Genomic DNA, 19,836 nt, shown 5'->3' on the forward strand with positions numbered 1-19,836 from the left:
TTCACATATGTTGGTGCTCCTTTATTGGGTGAATATATGTTTATAATGGTTATATCCTCTTGTTGGACTGAGCACTTTGTCATTATGTAATGTCCTTCCTTATCTCTTGTTACTTTCTTTATTTTGAAGTCTGTTTTGTCTGATACTAGTATTGCAACACCTGCTTTTTTCTCTGTGTTGTTTGCATTTAATATCTTTCTCTATCCCTTGACCTTTAATCTGTGCATGTCTTTGGGTTTGAGGTGAGTCTCTTGTAAGCAACATATAGATGGGTCTTGCTTTTTTATCTATTCTATTACTCTGTGTCTTTTGATTGGTGCATTCAGTCCATTTACATTTAGGGTGATTATTGAATGATACGTACTTTTTGCCATTGCAGGCTTTAGATTCATGGTTACCAAAGGTTCCAAGGTAGCTTGTTTACTACCTTACTGTCTGACTTAAGTTGCTTATTGAGCTGTTGTAAACACAGTCTGATGATTATTTCTTCCCCTTCTTTCTTCTCCTCCTCCATTCTTCATATGTTGTGTGTTTTGTTTGGTGCTCTTTTTTAGAGTGCTCCCATCTAGAGCAGTCCCTCTAAGATACCCTGTAGAGGTGGTTTGTGGGAACAAATTTCCTCAACTTTTGCTCATCTGGGAATTGCTTAATCCTTTCTTCATATTTAAATGATAATTGTGCTGGATACAGTATCCTTGGTTCAAGGCCCTTTGGTTTCATTGCATTAAATATATCATGCCATTCTCTTCTGGCCTGTAAGGTTTCTGTTGAGAAGTCTGATGATAGCCTGATGGGTTTTCCTTTGTAGGTGTCCTTTTTTCTCTCTCTGGCTGCCTTTAGTACTCTGTCCTTGTCCTTGATCTTTGCCATTTTAATTATTATGTGTCGTGGTGTTTTCCTCTTTGGGTCCCATCTCTTGGGAGTTCTGTGTACTTCTGTAGTCTGAGCAAGTGTTTCCTCCCCCAGTTTGGGGAAGTTCTCAGCAATTATTTCTTCAAAGACACTTTTTATCCCTTTTTCTCTCTCTTCTTCCTCTGGTACCCCTATAATGAAGATGTTGTTCCTTTTGTATTGGTCACACAGTTCTCTTAATATTATTTCATTCCTGGAGATCCTTTTATCTCTCTCTGCGTCAACTTCTATGCATTCCTGTTCACTGGTTTCTAGTTTCTATTCCATCAATGGCCTCTAGCATCTTATCCATTCTGCTTATAAATCCTTCCAGAGTTTGTTTCCCTTCTGTGATCTCCCTCTGGACTTCTGTAATCTCCCTCCGGACTTCATCCCTTAACTCTTGCATATTTCTCTGCAGCTCTGTCAGCATGTTTATGATTTCAATTTTGAATTCTTCTTCAGGGAGACTGGTTAGGTCTGCCTCTGCAGATCCTTTCTCAGGTGTTGTTTGAACTATCTTGGACTGGACTAAATTTTTTTGCTTTTTCATGGTGATAGCAGTGGCTGTAGACAGGTTGCAGGTGTGTCAGCTGGAAGAAGAAAGTCCTTTCCTGCTTGCTGGATGCCTTGCCCTTCTCCTCTGCCTGTGACGGTTACCCGCACTCCTGGAGCTACCACTGGGTTAGTCCCCTAAACTGCTGTGGGTGGGTCTCTGTCAGAGCAGCACGGAGCCCTGCGGGTAGTGCCAGACATGTCAGGTGCACTCCTCTGTGCTAGCAGCACCCCTTCCAGGCATCTGTGTGGCAGCAGTGGCCTTTGGGTGTGGCCCGTGAGCCTGTGCATTGGGCTGGCATTCCAGTCGGCTGCTAGGAGCACTCCTGTTCCCTCTGGCTTCACTGCAGGTGTGCGCGGGGCTCTCCCACACGGGCCTCTACTGGGCTCCTCAGGCCTCACTGCCACCGGTGCGCACGAGCCGCACCTGTGCTGTTCAGTTCCACTGCTGCGGGCTTGCACAAGCCTCTCCTGTTCCCATCTGGCACCACTGGCACATGCGATCCACTCCAGGTCCCTTCCGGTGCTTCCGTCCCCTGCACGTGCTGTCACTCTCCCGCTACTGGGCCAGTGGGTCAGGGTCCACACCAGTTGGAGGAACGACTTGCAGGCTGCTTAGTGCCGTGAGGGGCTTCCGAGCTGCACTGCCTCCCAGGGGTTTAGGGCGCCTAAGTTTCCCCGGAATTCCCAGCTGCTGACTGCGTGTGCCGTGGCGACATCGTCCAGCTATGCAGTCCCTGTCTCTTTAAGACTTGCAGAAAGCACTCGCTTTTCTTTTGTCTCAGGGTCGCTGGTTGCGGGGACCTGCCCACAGGTTTTGCTTTTCCACTTCTCTAATATCCAGCACCCCATGCACCTTGTGTCTGTGTTCCGGAAGCAGATTTCTAGAGCTGGTTGTTTAGCAGTCCTGGGCTTTCACTCCCTCCCCATTCCGACTTCTTTCTTTCCGCCGGGTTTTGGGGTGGGGGCGCATTCGGGTCCCGCCTGGCCGTGGCTTGTATCTTACCCCCTTCGTTTGATGTTGAGTTCTCACAGATGTAGATGTATTTTGGCTGTTGTACTGCATCCACTGGTGTCTCTTTTAGGAATAGTTGTATTTATTGTATTTTCATAAATATATATGTTTTGGGGAGAAAATCTCCTCTGAACTACTCATGCCACCATCTTCCCATGATCCTGCTCAGCTTTTATTTTTATTAAAATAAATATCCTGAATTGATTAGTTATACTATAACTAATATAGTTGATTCATAAGCAAAGGAGAAATAGGGAAAATGTAAAAATAACATTTTTATTATAAAATTAATATGTTTATTGCACAAAATTTAAGAAATACTGTCTATATAAAAAAAGTAAAACCTATCATGTCATTCTTGAATGCAACCAGTGGTTAGTATTTTTGTGAAATTACTTAGTCAGAATGCCCAACATTCTACAAGTTCTTTTTTTGTAATTAGGAAATGTTTTTCTCTGTCATTCCAGGGCTGTTCTTGGTCGGTTATATTTGTGGATCTTGATGCTCACAATCGCAATAGACAAACTTTGTGCTCACTGTTACCCAGAGAATCAAGATCACATGTAAGATATTTTTTTTTGAAGAAGTACAATTTATTTTCTCTTTTGTTACTTGTGCTTTGGTGTCATATGAATTGGATTTTTTTTTTTGAGAGGGCATCTCTCACATTTATTGATCAAATGGTTGTTAACAGTTAAAAATAAAATTCTGTACCGGGGACTCAATGCACAATCATTAATCCACCCCAAGTCTAATTCTCATCAGTCTTGGATCTTCTGAAGCACAACGAACACATGTAAGATATTTTTAAAGCAAATTAATATGAACTACCTTTTATGATTGTTATGTTGTTTTGTTTTCTTTTCCAAGAAAGTGCTCCAAAATTTTAGAGGTTGCTAGAAAAGATGAAAAGAGAGAATAGATGTTGCCTCAAACTATCCTGGCCTGTGGAGACTTTGTTCAAGAAGTGAACAGAGCTGTAGACAAAGCTGCCTTGTCCTTTGAGTCTCTTGTAGAACTTGGAAATTAGATAAATATATATTTTTTAGCAACATCATACCAAAATAATTGTTTTTTTCATGGAATATTAGAAAATTTTTTTTCACAATTTATATTTCTTTTGAATAAAATTACTTGCCTTGTTTCTTTTCTCTCATTTGATTTGTGTTTTCTCTTTGTCTGATACACTATTATACCCAACTGTAGATTTGTCTAGGGATTATTTATGATTGTGTTCTTAGAAAACACCTAAAATGGAATAATTTATTTAAAAAATAACTATTTTATATAAGTAGTACAAGATTATGATAAAAGAAAAACAACCCACAAATAAGCAAATAATTAAATATCTACTCATTATTCTACCATTCATTCACAATCTTAGGTTGACAACATTTTTTTACATGCTTCCATATAATTTTATTTACATATATATTTTTATTTTACAACTGAAAAAATATTGGCTATAATGCTTGATAAACTTGTTCTATGAACAAACAAGTTTCCATATCAATAGACATTTCTACAATATAAATTTTAATAGCTGCTTATTTACTCAGCTAACTGTCATATGTTTAGGTTGTTTTCTCTTTCATTATTTCATGACATTATTTCATGATGTCATAATAATGATGTTAAATTATTATGACAAACTAAGTTGTGATGACTAATTACTGGTGTTAAATTTTTACACACTGCCTTAATGAATAAAGTTTGAGTTCCAGTGTTAAACCTTGAAAATACTCCTTATTAATGATTAAAGTATTATTTTGCCATAAGGTTCACTAAGCCATGCCACATAAATAAATGTCTATCTGTCCCTGGAAGCACAGCAATCTAACTAAGTTAGATAACCTTTCACTTTTCATTTCTGTGATTCTCCTTGGGCTGTATTGATAATATCACTTCAGGCACTTACATTCCCTTCTTTTTCTTATTGCCCCAGAACACAGATGCTGCCCTGCTGCCCTGCATCACTTATCCTGCATTTGCCCTGGATGATGAAGTTCTGTTTAGCCAGACGCTTGATAAAGTGGTTAGAAAATTAAAAGGAAAATATGGATTTAAACGTTTCTTGAGAGATGGGTATAGAACTTCCTTGGAAGATCCCAACAGACGCTACTACAAACCAGCTGAAATAAAGGTATCAAAAGATAACCCATGTCAGACAACATAACGTAACAGAGCAGTTAAAAGCTCCATTTTAGAAGGGAAACTTGAGTTTGAATTCTAGCTATTCCACTTACTAGCTGTAATGGCCTTGAACAAGTTAATTAGCCTCTCTGTGTTTAATACTATGCATTGGTAAAATAATAATAGTGCCTACTATTATGGGTTGTATTATTGAAGTTCTTATAAGGATTAATGAGTTAATATATGCATAAAAGTGATCAGAACAGTGCTTGGCACATAGTACGTACTAGATTAGTGTTAGCCCTTACTACCAGTGAGGTCCATTTGCACATTTGGACCATGTTGACTCACTGAATGAATAATTTTTCTATTGCATTTATAGAAACTTTTGCCTACCTGCTCTATGCAGTTTGTCTTACATAATAAAAAATGTCTATTAGTGAAGCAACTTTCAATCTATTAGGCAAATGCTTTTCATTCTGTTTCACCTAGCCATTTCCTTTTGAAATATAGTCCTCTAAATATTTCGTGTTAAAGTATTTTGTGTTTCAAATGCACGTACATACCACTTTATCTAGATTTATTCTAGCTGTTTGTAGGCTATCCTGAGAACTTTAACACCCAAAGAAAGGTAAACATCCATCCACATTGCTGAAGATTTTCCTTTAGTTGTATATGTTGAAAGTTATTTTTGAAAGCATGATCATAACTTTATCTCACTAACTGAAGATATATAGGGTTACATGGATCTATATACAAAAAATGTTTAGGCAACATGATACCTTGTAATTTGTTTGACAAATAAATACCAATCTTTAAAAATCTATTGTACACTTAGTTCTGCTGGGTAGTGAGACAAGCTATTTATCATTTTATTTAATATCACAACTGACTATCATTTGGAAGCATTAGGAGCCATTTTATTGTGTAAATACTTGAAACTTTATAGCAGTCTTCTAGGTTGGGCCAGAAGATCCATTTATTGCTTAAACACTATTTGATATTTCTTTTATATTAATACATTTCATTTGCCTATTTATAGTACTTACATTTGAATTGGACCTACTGTAACTGTCACCCTGCACATTTTCAACTTTGGATATCAATCCAGCAGACTTTGTCTGTTTTTGTACCTGCTACTGAGCACCACCAAGGAGAGCCACCACAGTGTGGATAGATGCTACCCCAGATTCAAGACATCGTTTATTTCCTCCTCTTTGCTTTCACTGCTTGTCAGCCTGCTATGTGATTCTGCCAGGAACAACCCTTACAAGCTTTTCCAGCTTTTTTCCATTTGTACTTAAGTTCCCGTATTTGACTTCTTACTTCCTATTTCATAGTCTTTTGTTTCTGTTTGGCCTCCTCCACTGCACCTGTCCTTCATCGATACTTACCTCCATATCTCTTGGCTCACAGGGTGCTCTCTGTTCTTCATTCTAACCCTCCACATGTACACCCATCTCTTTTACTACTTTGGAACTCTTACTGCATTACTTATTTGTTTTATCCACTGATAAGAGAAAAATCAGCTTCTTTTCCTCAGAATAACATATTGATGTTCATCATTAAAAAAACAAATCCCTCACTCCTTTCTGCCTCCAATCCTCTCTCTAGCTGTCCTTCTGAAAAGCATGGTCTGTTCTTGGTGTGTCATCTTTTTTTTCTCCTTCTCACTCTTTCACCTTACATTCCACCTCTTAGAGTCTCCAGCATTTTCCAGTAGCTGTGTTAGCTTCAGTCAGTTTAGTCACTAGGATGTAGTGGATATTTTTCTGACCTTATTTCATTGTACCTTTCCTTGGCATTTGAGAGTCTTAACTGAGTCCTCTTTCTTGGAATGGTCTCCATTTTTGGTGACCCCATTTTCTGCCTAATTCTCTTATTTCTGTCGTTGTCTTTCTTAGTCTTTTCTTTCATGTTCCTCTTCTTCTGCATCCTCTTAAACATTTTCTTCTCCTGGGTTCCATCCTCAGTGCCGTTCTCTTTTCATACTGTCCATGCAGTCATAGCTTCAGCTATCACTTTTAACCCCAGATCTCTATCCCTAACTCATTATTCTTGCCCTGAGTACCCTACCATATATCCAGCTGCCTTTCAGACATCCTCACTTGGATGCCTTACAATCTGCCTATGTTTAACTCCCACTCTTCTGCCCAAGTCCCAGACCTGAGAGTCACTCCAGGCTCTTCCTTATCACTCAACCTTCTTTGTCACTCACTAGGCCTAACAGATTTAACATCTTTTAAATCTTACAGTCTGTCCCTTCTTGTCTGTTAATTCCTTGGTTTAGGTTAGTGAGACATAACCAGGAAGGATTTTGCTTCCCAGAAGACATTTGACAATATCTGCAGACATTTTTTATTGCCACAACTTAATAGATGCTACTGGCATCCAGAAAGTAGAAGGCAGGGGTGATGCTAAACATACTATAATGCACAGGACAGCCCCTAAAACAAAGAATTGTTTGACCCAAATGTCAGTAGTGATGAAGTTGAGAAACCTTTGTTTAAGCTGTCATCTTTTCTCCTTGGATTGCTCCCAGTAGCCTTCCAATTGATCTCCTTATTTTTTGCCCTTAAAACTCTCTTCATTACTGCCAACTATTCAGCTAGTAAGTAAATCTAGTAAATAACTATGATGCTGCTCAGATTTATTTAGACTGGTTCCCTGTCACTTCCAGATCAAAGTCTCAGTCTCTCAGCATGACTCTCCAGGCCCTTCCTCTTCTGGTTGGCCTGGCCCACCTGTTGTCTTCTGCTTTCACTGTTTCTTCATTGCATGTTCCAGAAATACTAAATTGTAGTTTCTTTGTTTTCCTTAACAAATTTTGTCCTTCTGTTCATCTGTAGTTTGTATTGTTTTCTTTATATGCAGTTTTCTAGATTGTCTCTCCAGAGAAATATATGAAACATTAGCTGAAGCATCTCTTTTCCTATATACCCTTCTCTGAACTCCTAAGCAGACTCAGGCACTCCGTTTCCTACATTCATGATACACCACGTATAGATATTTCATAAGGTACTGCCATTGTTTATTTATATTCCTGCCTCCCCACTAGGCTGTGAGCCCTTAAGAGAAGGTCTTCTATCCTTTTGCCTTCATAACCTTCTGTCTGGTTGGTGCCAGGCATTTCTATGTACTTAGTAAATATTTATTGATTGAATGACTACTGTGTGATGGATTAAATGAAAAAGCTTTTGAATAGTAAGAGTTCTGAGAAATTATCTTAATAACAGTGAAACTACTTATAAAATCACCCATTTTTATTATTACTATAAATCTTTTATGTATATCTGAACTATAATTGTTCTATTAATGTGTTCTAACTGATGTATTCTTCTAATTGATTACTAGCGAAATGTTTAATATTTTGTTTTCTGTTTTAGCTGTTTGATGGCATTGAATGTGAATTTCCCATATTTTTCCTTTATATGATGATTGATGGTAAGTGAACTTTTCTCCTGAAATATAAGCTATAGGATATAAGTGGTTTAAAGAAAAGCAGAGATGAAATATGACTCCTTTCAGCTAGCAAAATAGACTGCACTTTACTGATGTTAACTGCTCTGCATTTTTATATGGTACTCTCCTGCTTTCTGAGTATATATTAAATCATTTAAAGGATTAAAAATACTTTGAAGTATTTAAAAAATAATACAAATATGTTTTCATATTTGCAAAGAATTTCTTTTATGAATAGAAATTATGAATTCTGTAGTCTTTGACATTGTGCATATCTTTAACATTTGCACTTAAGAATAGAGAAGTTTCAATTAAAATTCAGTTTTCAATTCTAAATGTTAACATGACCTTCTAAAATCCATTTCCTGGAAAAATATTGCATATATTTACATTACCTCTTTTCAAATTTATTTTTTATCATTTATATAGAAATTACCAAAATAATTGTAACTGGGCTAATAGATTTTTCTAAGGAAAAATTTCTGTGGTACTTATTGAACTCAGGTGCTACTGGATTTTATATTTTAGGAGTTTTTAGAGGTAATCCCACACAAGTAAAGGAATATCAGGATCTTCTGACTCCAGTACTTCATCACACAACAGAAGGTATAATTTGGATTGTTATTTCAAAAATTTCTTCATACTAACATTTTCTTAATGTTCCTTTGAAATGTGTAAATGATGACATTTTAAACAGATCAATTTATATGCAATTAAAAAAATGAATGGGGCCTCAAATAGAAATAATCTATTAATTTGTTAGAATAAATTCTTTGTTTTTTAATTGAAGTATCATTGATATACAATCTTATATTGGTTTCAAATATACAAAACAGTGGTTCAACAGTTACCCATATTATTAAGCCCTTACCCCCTCTAGTACGGTTACTATCTGTCAACATAGAAAGATGTTACAGAATCTTCTACTGTATTCTCTATGCTCTACTACTATCGCTGTGACCAACTTAAGTTATGATTGTGAATTATTGTGCCCCTTTATCCTCATCACCCTCCCCATTCACATACCCTAACCTCTCCCCTTTGGTGACCACTAGTCACTTTTCAGTGTCTGTGAGTCTACTGCTGTTTTGTTCATTCTGTTTAGCTTTGTTTTTATAGTCTAAAAGTAAGTGAAATAATATGGTATTTGTCTTTCTCCGCCTGGCTTATTTCACTGAACATAATACCCTCTAGCTGCATCCATGTTGTTACAAACATCTTCTATATCCATTCATATCTTGACTATTGTAAATAATGCAGCAATAAACTAGGGGTGCATATATCTTTTTGAATCAGGAATTTTGTTTTCTTCAGATATGTTCCTAGAAGTGGAATTACTGGGTTGAATGGTATTTCTATTTTTAGTTTTTTGAGGAACCTCCTACTGCTTTCCACAGTGGCTGCACCAATTGACATTCCCACTAGCAGCATAGGAGGGCACCCTTTTCTCCACATCTTCACCAACACTTGTTATTTCTTGTCTTTTTGATAGTGTCCATTCTAACAGGTGTGAAGTGATTTCTCATGGTGGTTTTGATTTGCATTTCTATGAATACTAGTGATGTGGAGCATCTTTTCATGTCTCTCTTGGCCATCCATATTTCTTCTTTGGAGAAATGTCTGTTCATGTCCTCTGCCCAATTTTTAATTGAGTTATTTGGGGGACTTTTTGGTGAAGAATACATAGGCAAAAATCTCTTGAACATAATTATAAGCAGTTTTTTCCTGGGTGTATCTTAGGCAAAGGAAACAGAATAAAACTTGAACAAGTGGGACGACAGCAAACTAAAAAGCTTATGTACAGCAAAGGACACTCTCATCAGAACCATGAGGCAACCTACAATATGGGAGAATATAGTCATAAACAATTTATATGATAAGCAGTTAACATTCCAAAATAAAATAGATCATTTTTATGAAATTTACTGGACAAGACAAGGATAAAGATGAATTTAGGTGGTCCTGGCTATAGTAATTGCAAAGTAATTTGCCAGGTGGGCAGAAGTTCTTCATCTGTTACCTACCATATAATTCCTTCACTGTATGTAGTGTGACAGTAATACAAAGTGAGTGATTTTTACCAGGTCACCAGAAATGCTATGTTTATGTGTATGCTGTCCCCTTCAAAGGGCTGCTGAGAAAGGCTCTTCCCTAACATAAAGGTACTACCACTGCTGAGAACATCCTGCCCCCATCTTCGGAGTTGCTTCTATGGCCTTTAGCATGTTATTTTGAGTGTCTGCCATGGTACTAAAATATCATCCTGTGAGGATGGATTTAATATTTTCAAAATGGTCGAAAGGCCCAGTCTTATGAGTCGTATAATGGTTTCAGTTAGGGTATTATGCTCAGTGAAATAAGCCAGGTGGAAAAAGACAAGTATCAAATGATTTCACTCATCTGTGGAGTATAAGAACAAAGAAAAAACTGAAGGAACAAAAACAGCAGCAGACTCACAGAACCCAAGAATGGACTAACCGTTACCAAAGGGAAAGGGACTGGGGAGGATGGGTGGGAAGGGAGGGATAAGGGGAATAAGGGGCATTATGATTAGCACACATAATATAGGGGGAAGGGACATAGGGAAGACAGTATAGCACAGGGAAGACAAGTAGTGATTCTATAGCATCTTACTACGCTAATGGACAGTGACTGTAATGGGGTATGTGGTGGGGACTTGATAGTGGGGGGAAACTAGTAACCACAGTGTTGCTCATGTAATTGTATATTAATGATAGCAAAAAAAAAAAAAACAAAGAAACACCAGCTGGGCCCATAAAAGAATATACCTGATGTTACTATTTGACTAGAAAACAAATTCTCAAGGGAATTACAGAGGAGATGTCTGAGATATCTTTGCAGTTTGAAAGTATTAATAAAATAAGAACATATTCCCATGAGTAAACAGTTTTGGAAACATAATTTATGTGAAAGTTAAAAGTTATGTGGTGTAAAAAATGGATGGTCTTGTGGATACAATGCACAAACTGGTAATCACAACACTGCTCCCCATTCCTATTGCACATGAAGTTTGTGTTACTCTTTAACATTCTCCAGAGGTATCTTAGAGTGCATGCTTCACATTATGTGCTTTCCCTTTAAAATACTTGTAATGTTAAAGTAGTGAAATGTTTGTGTATGAACACTGAATTCCAATAAATACTACTTTTTGAACATAGTTACTTATGTCTTTATGCTCCAAATAATCACTTGCCCAAAGTGAGAAATAATGTGATAAATATAATGCTTAAAATCTCTTGAATCAGATCTTTTAGTTTCATTGAAGTGGTAGTTTAGTGTAGCACAATTTAGGCTTCTTCGTGTTCAGAGTGTGAAGTTCAAACTGTGAGACTGTTTAACTGATTTTTAACACAGATATCACCATTGAAAAATGAAGAAGGAAGCAGATTTTAGGGAAAGGTGTGCAATTTTATTAGGAAAATTTAGTTTACTATGGATGATATTGGTAAAAGTCTTCTGTAGCACTCTTCTAGAATATTGTTTTTTTCCCATTTTATATAATCCATGAACATTCTAGTATCGCGTCCCGCCACCTAGGGCAACGGCAGGAGAATGATCACGGAAGGCCTGGTTCGTTAGGAATCTTTATTATGGGCGTCCAAGCATCCATCTAGCGAAAGGCAAAAGCAAAAACAACAACCACAACCACACCCACTTCCTCCAGGGCAGCAGCTTATATAGCATATCCCAACCAATCAGCTGACTGATCACACGCCAGGTTCAGTCTTATTGGAAACATGTGAAAAGCATGCTATGAGCACGAGCACGGAAATGGGGACAAGCCAATCATGGAGACTTCCTTATGTGCTGAGCTGTAGGGCCAGGAAGGGTGGTGTCTAGGAAGCAGGCGCCATCTTTAAGGCGTTGTCCAACTAGAGTGGGGCTCAACCTCGGCCGTAGGCCGGGCCCCCACATTCTAGTCTTGAAATAATAAGTTTAAGTTTCTACCAAGGAATATTTTTAAATGGGACAGTCACAGGAAGAAGCTGAATTTTTTTCTCTTCAATAATATTGAATGGTAGATAATGAGCTTAATGTTTAAAATGGGGATTTCTTTGCTCTAAGCAATGGCTTAGGTTATAATTCTTCATTTAAGATTATACAGCATCTCATTTGTAAAGCTTCCACAGAATAATCTTACTAAAAATAATTTCTTCAATAGCTCTAAATTTTTGCATGCTGTATATTTGTTGATTCACTTAAAAGTGTTAATATTAAATGTTGTTAAAGGAGATTATGTACATGTTGTTAGCTAAAGTATAATGTATTCTGTCAAATTAATGTTTTAAAGTCAAGAAGTTTTTCTACATTTTTCACTATTTCTGAAAAGACCTAAAATATCCAATTTTGTATAATCTATCAAATCTGTTACTTCCAGTAACAGTTTCTTCGAGAGAAAATTTAGGGAAGACACTGATTTATTATATTTCAAATATTTATTTTTAAACTCCACAGGTTATCCTGCCATACCAAAATACTATTATGTGCCAGCTGATTTTGTAGAATATGAAAAAAGAAACCCTGGTAGTCAAAAGCGATTTCCTAGCAACTGTGGCCGTGATGGAAAACTCTTTCTTTGGGGACAAGCACTTTATATCATTGCAAAACTCCTGGGTAAGTGGAGAGGATTGTAAACATACCTTTTCTGTGTTATCAAGCTGTTAGAAATGTCTTCACTGACATTTTCTTTGGACCTGGGTGGTGGTTTATGCTGTTAACAGGTCTTGGGAGAGTTTCTTAGTATGTAAATATGTGTTAATTTGTTTAATATGTCATTTCACCAAATGATAATGGACAGTTTCTGGGAAGAAAGTCAGATAGGTGCGGGTATCATGATTATTTAGGGGGCTGCATTTAGCTTAATGGATAGGTTTCTAGCAGAAGGCTGTGAGAACTTTGAGTTACTTTTTTTTTTTTTTGCCTAGTTACATTTATTTCTGGAATGTCAGGAATGTTCAACATATGAAAACAAATGTATATAATGCACCACATTAACAGCATGAAGAGATCTTCATGAAACAATATCTTTTTTTTTTTTTTGAGGAATATTATGTTTACTAGACACCCCCATCACCAAGTTCCCCCCACATACCCAATTGCAGTCAATGTCCATCAGCGTAGTAAGATGCTGTAGAATCACTACTTGTCTTCTCTGTATTGTACTGCCCTCCCTGTGCCCTCCCCCAACATTATACATGCTAATCATAATGCCCCCTTTCTCTTTTCCCCCACTTTATCCCTTCCTTCCCACCCATCCTCCCCAGTCTCTTTCCCTTTGGTAACTGTTAGTCCATTCTTGGGTTCTGTGAGGCTGCTGCTGTTTTGCTCCTTCAGTTTTTTTCTTTGTTCTTATACTCCACAGATGAGTGAAATCATTTGATACTTGTCTTTCTCCACCTGGCTTATTTCACTGAGCATAATACCCTCTAGCTCCATCCATGTTGTAGCAAGTGGTAGGATTTGTTTTCTTCTTATAGCTGAATAATATTCCATTGTGTATATATACCACATCTTCTTTATCCATTCATCTACTGATGGACACTTAGGTTGCTTCCATTTCTTGGCTATTGTAAGCAATGCTTTGATAAACATAGGGGTGCATATGTCTTTTTCAAACTGGGCTGCTGCATTCTTAGGGTAAATTCCTGGGAGTGGAATTCCTGGATCAAATGGTATTTTTATTTTGAGTTTTTTGAGGAACCTCCATACTGCTTTCCACAATGGTTGAACTAATTTACATTCCTACCAGCAGTGTAGGAGGGTTCCCTTTTCTCCACAACCTTGCCAACATTTGTTGTTATTTGTCTTTTGGATGGTGGCGATCCTTACTGGTGTGAAGTGATATCTCGTTGTGGTTTTAATTTGCATTTCTCTGATGACTAACGATGTGGAGCATTTTTTCATGTGTCTGTTGGCCATCTGAGTTTCTTCTTTGGAGAACTATCTGTTCAGCTCCTCGTACCATTTTTTAATTGGATTATTTGCTTTTTGTTTGTTGAGGTGCGTAAGCTCTTTATATATTTTGGATGTCAACCCTTTATCGGATATGTCATTTATGACTATATTCTCCCATACTGTGGGATGTTCTAAGAATTTTATGGTTTCATGACTTACATTCAGGTCTTTGATCCATTTCAAATTTACTTTTGTGTATGGTGTTAGACACTGATCCAGTTTCATTCTCTTACATGTAGCTGTCCAGTTTTGCCAACACCAGCTGTTGAAGAAGCTCTCATTTCCCCATTATATGTCTATGGCTCCTTTATCATATGTTAATTGACCATACATGTTTGGGTTAATATCTGGACTCTCTATTCTGTTCCGCTGGTCTGTGGGTCTATTCTTGTGAGTTACTTTTATACAATGTCATAAAATTTGATTTAATACAACAGTCATGCTTAGTCATAGCTTTGGAAACAACTTGCAAAAAGGAATTAGTTATCTCAAAGTTTTCTTATTTCCAGTAACTATATATTGACAATTTACTCAGTTAACTAGAGGCTTAATGGCACTATTATTCATAATTCTTTGAAGAATTATTTTTCTACTCCTCCTTAAACTTCAGTTGAATAAGGGTATTCTATGGACATATTGAAATGAAGGCTAATTTATTAAACACAAAAAAGTATTATTCATCATCCTGTACCATCCCTTGCTAAAATTTCAAATATTATTAGCATTTCCATCAAAAAAAGCTAACATATTAGAGTCAGAATTCCTTTATGGCTAACAGATTATGAGACAGGTTGATTGTAAATACTGTGTCTGCACTAAAAGAACTATGAAATACTGTTATTGTCTTTGTTGTTCTAGCTTTACTACATAAATGCTAAATTTGTGCTGTAATAGTAATCATCTTTGGTTTTGTTTTTTACATTCCATTAGGAAAGAATATTTCCAAGTGCAGATTTCCAATTCACGCTTTATAGAAATGATACATAAGAGCAAACAGAAGCTAACCAAAGAAAATAGCTAAGGTTATTTTCAATTTGCTCATTTCCTAACTGTATTTTCTAGGTCTCTGTATTTGCTTAATGAAAATTTAAGAGCCTATAGAAAAACTTTCTTTCAATGGAACAGCTAGTTCTTTGATAAAGAGTTGATATTACCTATTCATGTTTTGATTTTAGATTTCCTATAAGGAAAATATATACAATCTAAGTAGTTTTCTTAGAATCATGCCAAATTGATAAGGTTATTTCTGCTTAGAATGTTATTTCCATCTTGCTAGCATGAATACAAAGAAGTCTTGTTGATACTCACAGCTGAATAAAACAATTGTAGTAGAGGAATAGTTAACCTATTTAAGAATAAGAGTTTTAACATCAGAATCTTAAGTTTCCATATGCTACAACTTGGAAATTACAAATGAGCATGATGAAATTTTCATGTGATTCTGAGGCTGAAAACTGATACCTGGGGTTTAAGACTAAAGATCCAACCTTCTTCATGTTTTTATCTATATATCTAGCCTGGGATTGATATGGCTAGAAAAAAAATAGTTAATTATTACAGTAATTCTTTTTTCTTTTTTCAGAAAATATAGATTTTTAGAAAATCATTGTTTGCTATAAAATGGGTAAATAAATTATAAACATGTTTATTTTAAACCAGATAAAGCATATTTATATTTTAAGATAAAACATTTACCTTGTCTTAATGTGATCATTGGCTATACCTTCAGTTATTTAAATTTGGAAGTTTAGGAACTATCCTTGTAAGAGGCAATCAGTCTGTAGAAACCAATGTACCTTTTTGAGTTTTTGCAAATATAACCTTAAAAATATTAGTAACATAAAAAACACTTGAAAATCATGATCTTTGCTTTGAAATTTTTTTAGGTTAAGAGAACTAGAAAAATATAACAAGGTTAATGATAACTTTAACACTTCCCTAAAGCTACACTTAACTTTAATATATTTTCTTGGTCAATATTAAAAAAAATAAAAACTAGCATGTCAGTGGTTGAGTTTTTAAAAAATCCAACTTTTAGACTTTAACTTGTGTTTTCAGTATTGAAAACAAATGCAACTAATTTTGCAACTAATTTTCCTTACCCTGTACATCAGATATTCACAGTGATGACCTTCATTTGAGGACTACTATAAGATCCCAAATCATTAAAAATTAAAGCTTTACATATTAGATAATTAAGATAGGTAGATGGAACAATTTTTTTATGAATGAGTATGAATACTTTGAATACATTATTAATAAAATCAAAAGCTAAAACAAGGCATATTGTTGAATTAAACTTTAATTATTGAGCAATTTTAATTAACTACAACTTCTCCAATACACACAAACTCACAGAATTTTCAGGTGGATGAAAATTTCCTTGAATTTCAGAAAGAATTTTTTTATTTTGGAGATGGGTATTATTTAATTTCCTAGGAGTGTTAGTAAGAGTTAATAGTTAGAAACTCAACAGTTCAGGATTTAAATACAAATTCTACTACTTAACTATTTATTTGACTTGAAGAATTTTCTTGACTTTTTTGATCATCAGTTTATTTTTATGTTGTAAGAGGAAATATACATAAAGAATTTGCTGTAAGACAAGTACACACTTAAATGGTTCTTCTATTTCCTGTCCCTCCATCTACCCTCCCTCTCTTAGCTACCATTTAAGAGATAGTATTTGTGAAAATGTTTCATAGTTCTTTTTAGCCAGGCAACTCAGAATACTCATGGGCCTTTCTTGTGGGTACCCCTGTAGCAACAAAATATCACAAAAAGAAAATGCTTCCCTAGTAGCTACTTAACCATTCATCTTCTCAGTGATTTGGCTGTTTGTAGAGGCTACTGTGCACTAGTCACTACACCATGCTAGTAGCTCTACAGCAAGAAGGGAATGTGACAATCTAGTAAGTGTTTCTGTCTCTCTGAGGGCAGCCCAGTTATTCTGATATGTACTTCCTAATTCCAGTGTTTGTAACTAAGTCCATTTACATTTGATTTTGTTTCATTATATTTCTTTCCCAGTTATATTTATCAAATATAAAAGTTGCTGATTAAGCCTGGTAAGCTAATGCTGCTTAAAGTTCAAGTCAGTGATCAAGTGCCCCTTAACATGTCTGAAACATAAGAAACAGAGGTCTTGATTTTCATTGGTTTGTTGACTTCAAATGCAGTTGATTCCTTGCTTAGTAAGCACATGGTTTTGTTACTGATCAGTTAAGATAAAATAACATATAAGGGTGTACAGATTCATTTCTACATTATGGTTGCTAAGAGATTTCACAGCTGTTCTGCTTCAGGAACTTCAAGCAAAAAAGACATTGATTTCTGTGTACTTTTGTTATCTTTTTCATGGTATCCATGTGATTGCTAGTGATCTAATATAGGATTTCTGTACGGCATGCATTATAAACATCTTGAGAACACATGTATTACTTTAACAGTTTCACTAAGGAAAATTTTCTTTTTACCTTATTGTATAAATGACTAGCTTTCTTAACTAAAATTTTTAGTTGAATTGCCAGTAGGGCTAGAAAAGTTTTGTAAAAATTTATGATCCAACTCTCAAATATATTGGTAAAATTGTGTATGAAAGCAATGATGCGTAGAGTCTAAGAAAATTCTGCACACAATTTGTCAGACTTTTTCCCAGAAATACTATTAATAATACCTGTCTTAACTTGTGTCAGATTCTGTGTTCTGCCCTTTACAAATATTATCCTAAGTAATCCTCCTAACTTCTCTTTGAAGTGGCTAGTGTATGTCATAATCAAGGCTCAGAAAAGTTTAGCAACTCACCCAAGGTCATACAACCCTTGACTGACAGAGACGTTAGTGATTTACTCAGGAGTCTACAGGGTGTGTGTCACCTGTAACCTCTGTGGCATTACATATGCTCATTAAAAATAAAAACTTTGCTAACTTGGTAAGATATTAGTTTGCATCCTGTTTTCACTTACATACTGAATGTTAAAAGCATACTAGTCATTTCTGTGTCCTGTGAATTGTCTAGTTATTTGTTTTGCCCATTCAACCTCAGTTTTAGGGTTTTTCTTCAGAGTCTGCACGAATGTTTTATATATTAGGTATACTAGATCTCTCTGGTATTTTCCTAGTTTGTTTGCCTCTTTACTCTGATTGTGCTCTCTTTTTTTGATGAATAAAATTTAAAATATTTGTATATTGAGATCTATCAGTTTTTCTACTTAACTTTGTCCATGGGACTTGACATTTAATCTTATGAAGTCCATCCTGTTAATCGATTGAATTAAAAATGTGTATATAAATTTGGAATTTTTTGCTATAATGATGAGGCTGAGGAGCTACATTCTCTTTTCCTCCATAGCTCATTTCTTAAACATGTTACTAATATGTGTCTCTGCAGCTGAAGATCAGTTTGGCTTTGAAGCATATATTTTTACCCCATATGTTATCTGCTGAGCCTATTATTTTGGTGTGTACTATTTAATTTTTTTACCTTGATAAAATACATTTTACTATATTAAATTTACTTTAAATTTTCACTTAATAACAAGAATTCTTAATATTTTATTTTTACCCTAAACAATTATTGCTTGAGGTAAACCCGAGGTATATTTCATAGACATTTCTAGCATAAAAACTTCAAATATTAATTAACTTTATCTGTCTTCTAAGGATTTAAAGACAAATGTCCCTGTTTGTAGAAATGCTTGATTATTTCTGAGATATAGTACTGTGTTGGGAAATGTAGAAAGCCATTGTTCTTTAATCCTTGTTTTTTTATTTCCATTTAAAATATTCTGTAGTTGGCCAAGTGTAAGTTCTTTTAGGCTTGCCACTCTTCTCCAGAAAACCAGTGCCATGGAATTGACACAGTGAGGAGCTCCCTTTGCCTCCTGAATGAAAAAAATCAATGCAGTAAAAAAAGTTTTAATCTGATGTTTTCAAACTTGTTAACCCACCAATTTCCAATTTATTATTTTGTTTAATAAGTCCCTTGAATGCCTACTATATGCCAGATGCTGTACTAGGTAGTGGAGTATAGTCATGAATAAGAAGCATACAGCTTTGTAGGATTATAGATGAGCACATGGTTTAAATTGGAACATCAAGCTAGATATACAGGTGCAATACAAAGAGAGAAGGGAAAAGGAAATGAAAAGAAATAAGCTTTTTCAAAAGATTTGGTTAACTGATTCATAGCAATTTTAATAGATTAGCACTTATGCATTCCAAGGATATCAGATTTTTAAAATTTATCTGTCATCTATAAGTAACAAAATAATGAAGATAGATTTCATTTCTGTAGAATGACAGTGAAACATTAATTATGCAAAATGCTTGGTAGTGGAAATTTTTTCACATCTCAATGATCAGACAAATGAGATAGGAAAATAATTTGCTTCTATTTAGAATATCACTGTACTCATCAACCCTGCATCGTAAGCTAAACTGATACTAATGAATTGAAATTATGTGTCAATATTTGCCATAATTAAGCCTATATTGGTTTGGTTTAAATTTTCCAAAGGTATGTTTTTTTTTTTCCAGAGAGAATGAAGCATGTTCTGTAATAACGCTTCCTGATTTGAGTAGGAAAAATGTAACAAATCAAAGTTTAAGTTATTATTTCCTCCCCTTGGTATCTTTCCATCTGTGTTGTATAGAAGTCAGTGTTCTTAAAGGGCAAGATTAGTATGTGGTTAAGAGACTAGACTCCATAGAGAGTATTTGAATCTAACATGTGTTTGGATCTAACATATGCCATTTACCAGCTGTGTGCAAGTTATTTAATCTCTCAATGCCTCTATTTCATA

General features: G+C 35.4%; 1 protein-coding gene across 4 annotated transcripts in view; it reads left to right on the forward strand.

Annotated features, from left to right (window-relative positions):
• The window catches only part of PHKB (phosphorylase kinase regulatory subunit beta), a 337,121-nt gene that overhangs the window by 212,176 nt on the left and 105,109 nt on the right, over positions 1-19,836 (forward strand). For all 4 annotated transcript variants that reach the window (XM_036996511.2, XM_036996510.2, XM_036996512.2 and 1 more), the window contains 5 exons: positions 2,929-3,024; positions 4,407-4,604; positions 7,981-8,038; positions 8,585-8,662; positions 12,533-12,691. In XM_036996511.2, the coding sequence (XP_036852406.2) occupies positions 2,929-3,024; positions 4,407-4,604; positions 7,981-8,038; positions 8,585-8,662; positions 12,533-12,691 (589 nt within the window). The remainder of the gene's footprint in view (positions 1-2,928; positions 3,025-4,406; positions 4,605-7,980; positions 8,039-8,584; positions 8,663-12,532; positions 12,692-19,836) is intronic.

The sequence above is a fragment of the Manis javanica genome, chromosome 17, assembly GCF_040802235.1.
Source record: "Manis javanica isolate MJ-LG chromosome 17, MJ_LKY, whole genome shotgun sequence".
In the NCBI taxonomy this organism is placed as follows: domain Eukaryota; kingdom Metazoa; phylum Chordata; class Mammalia; order Pholidota; family Manidae; genus Manis; species Manis javanica.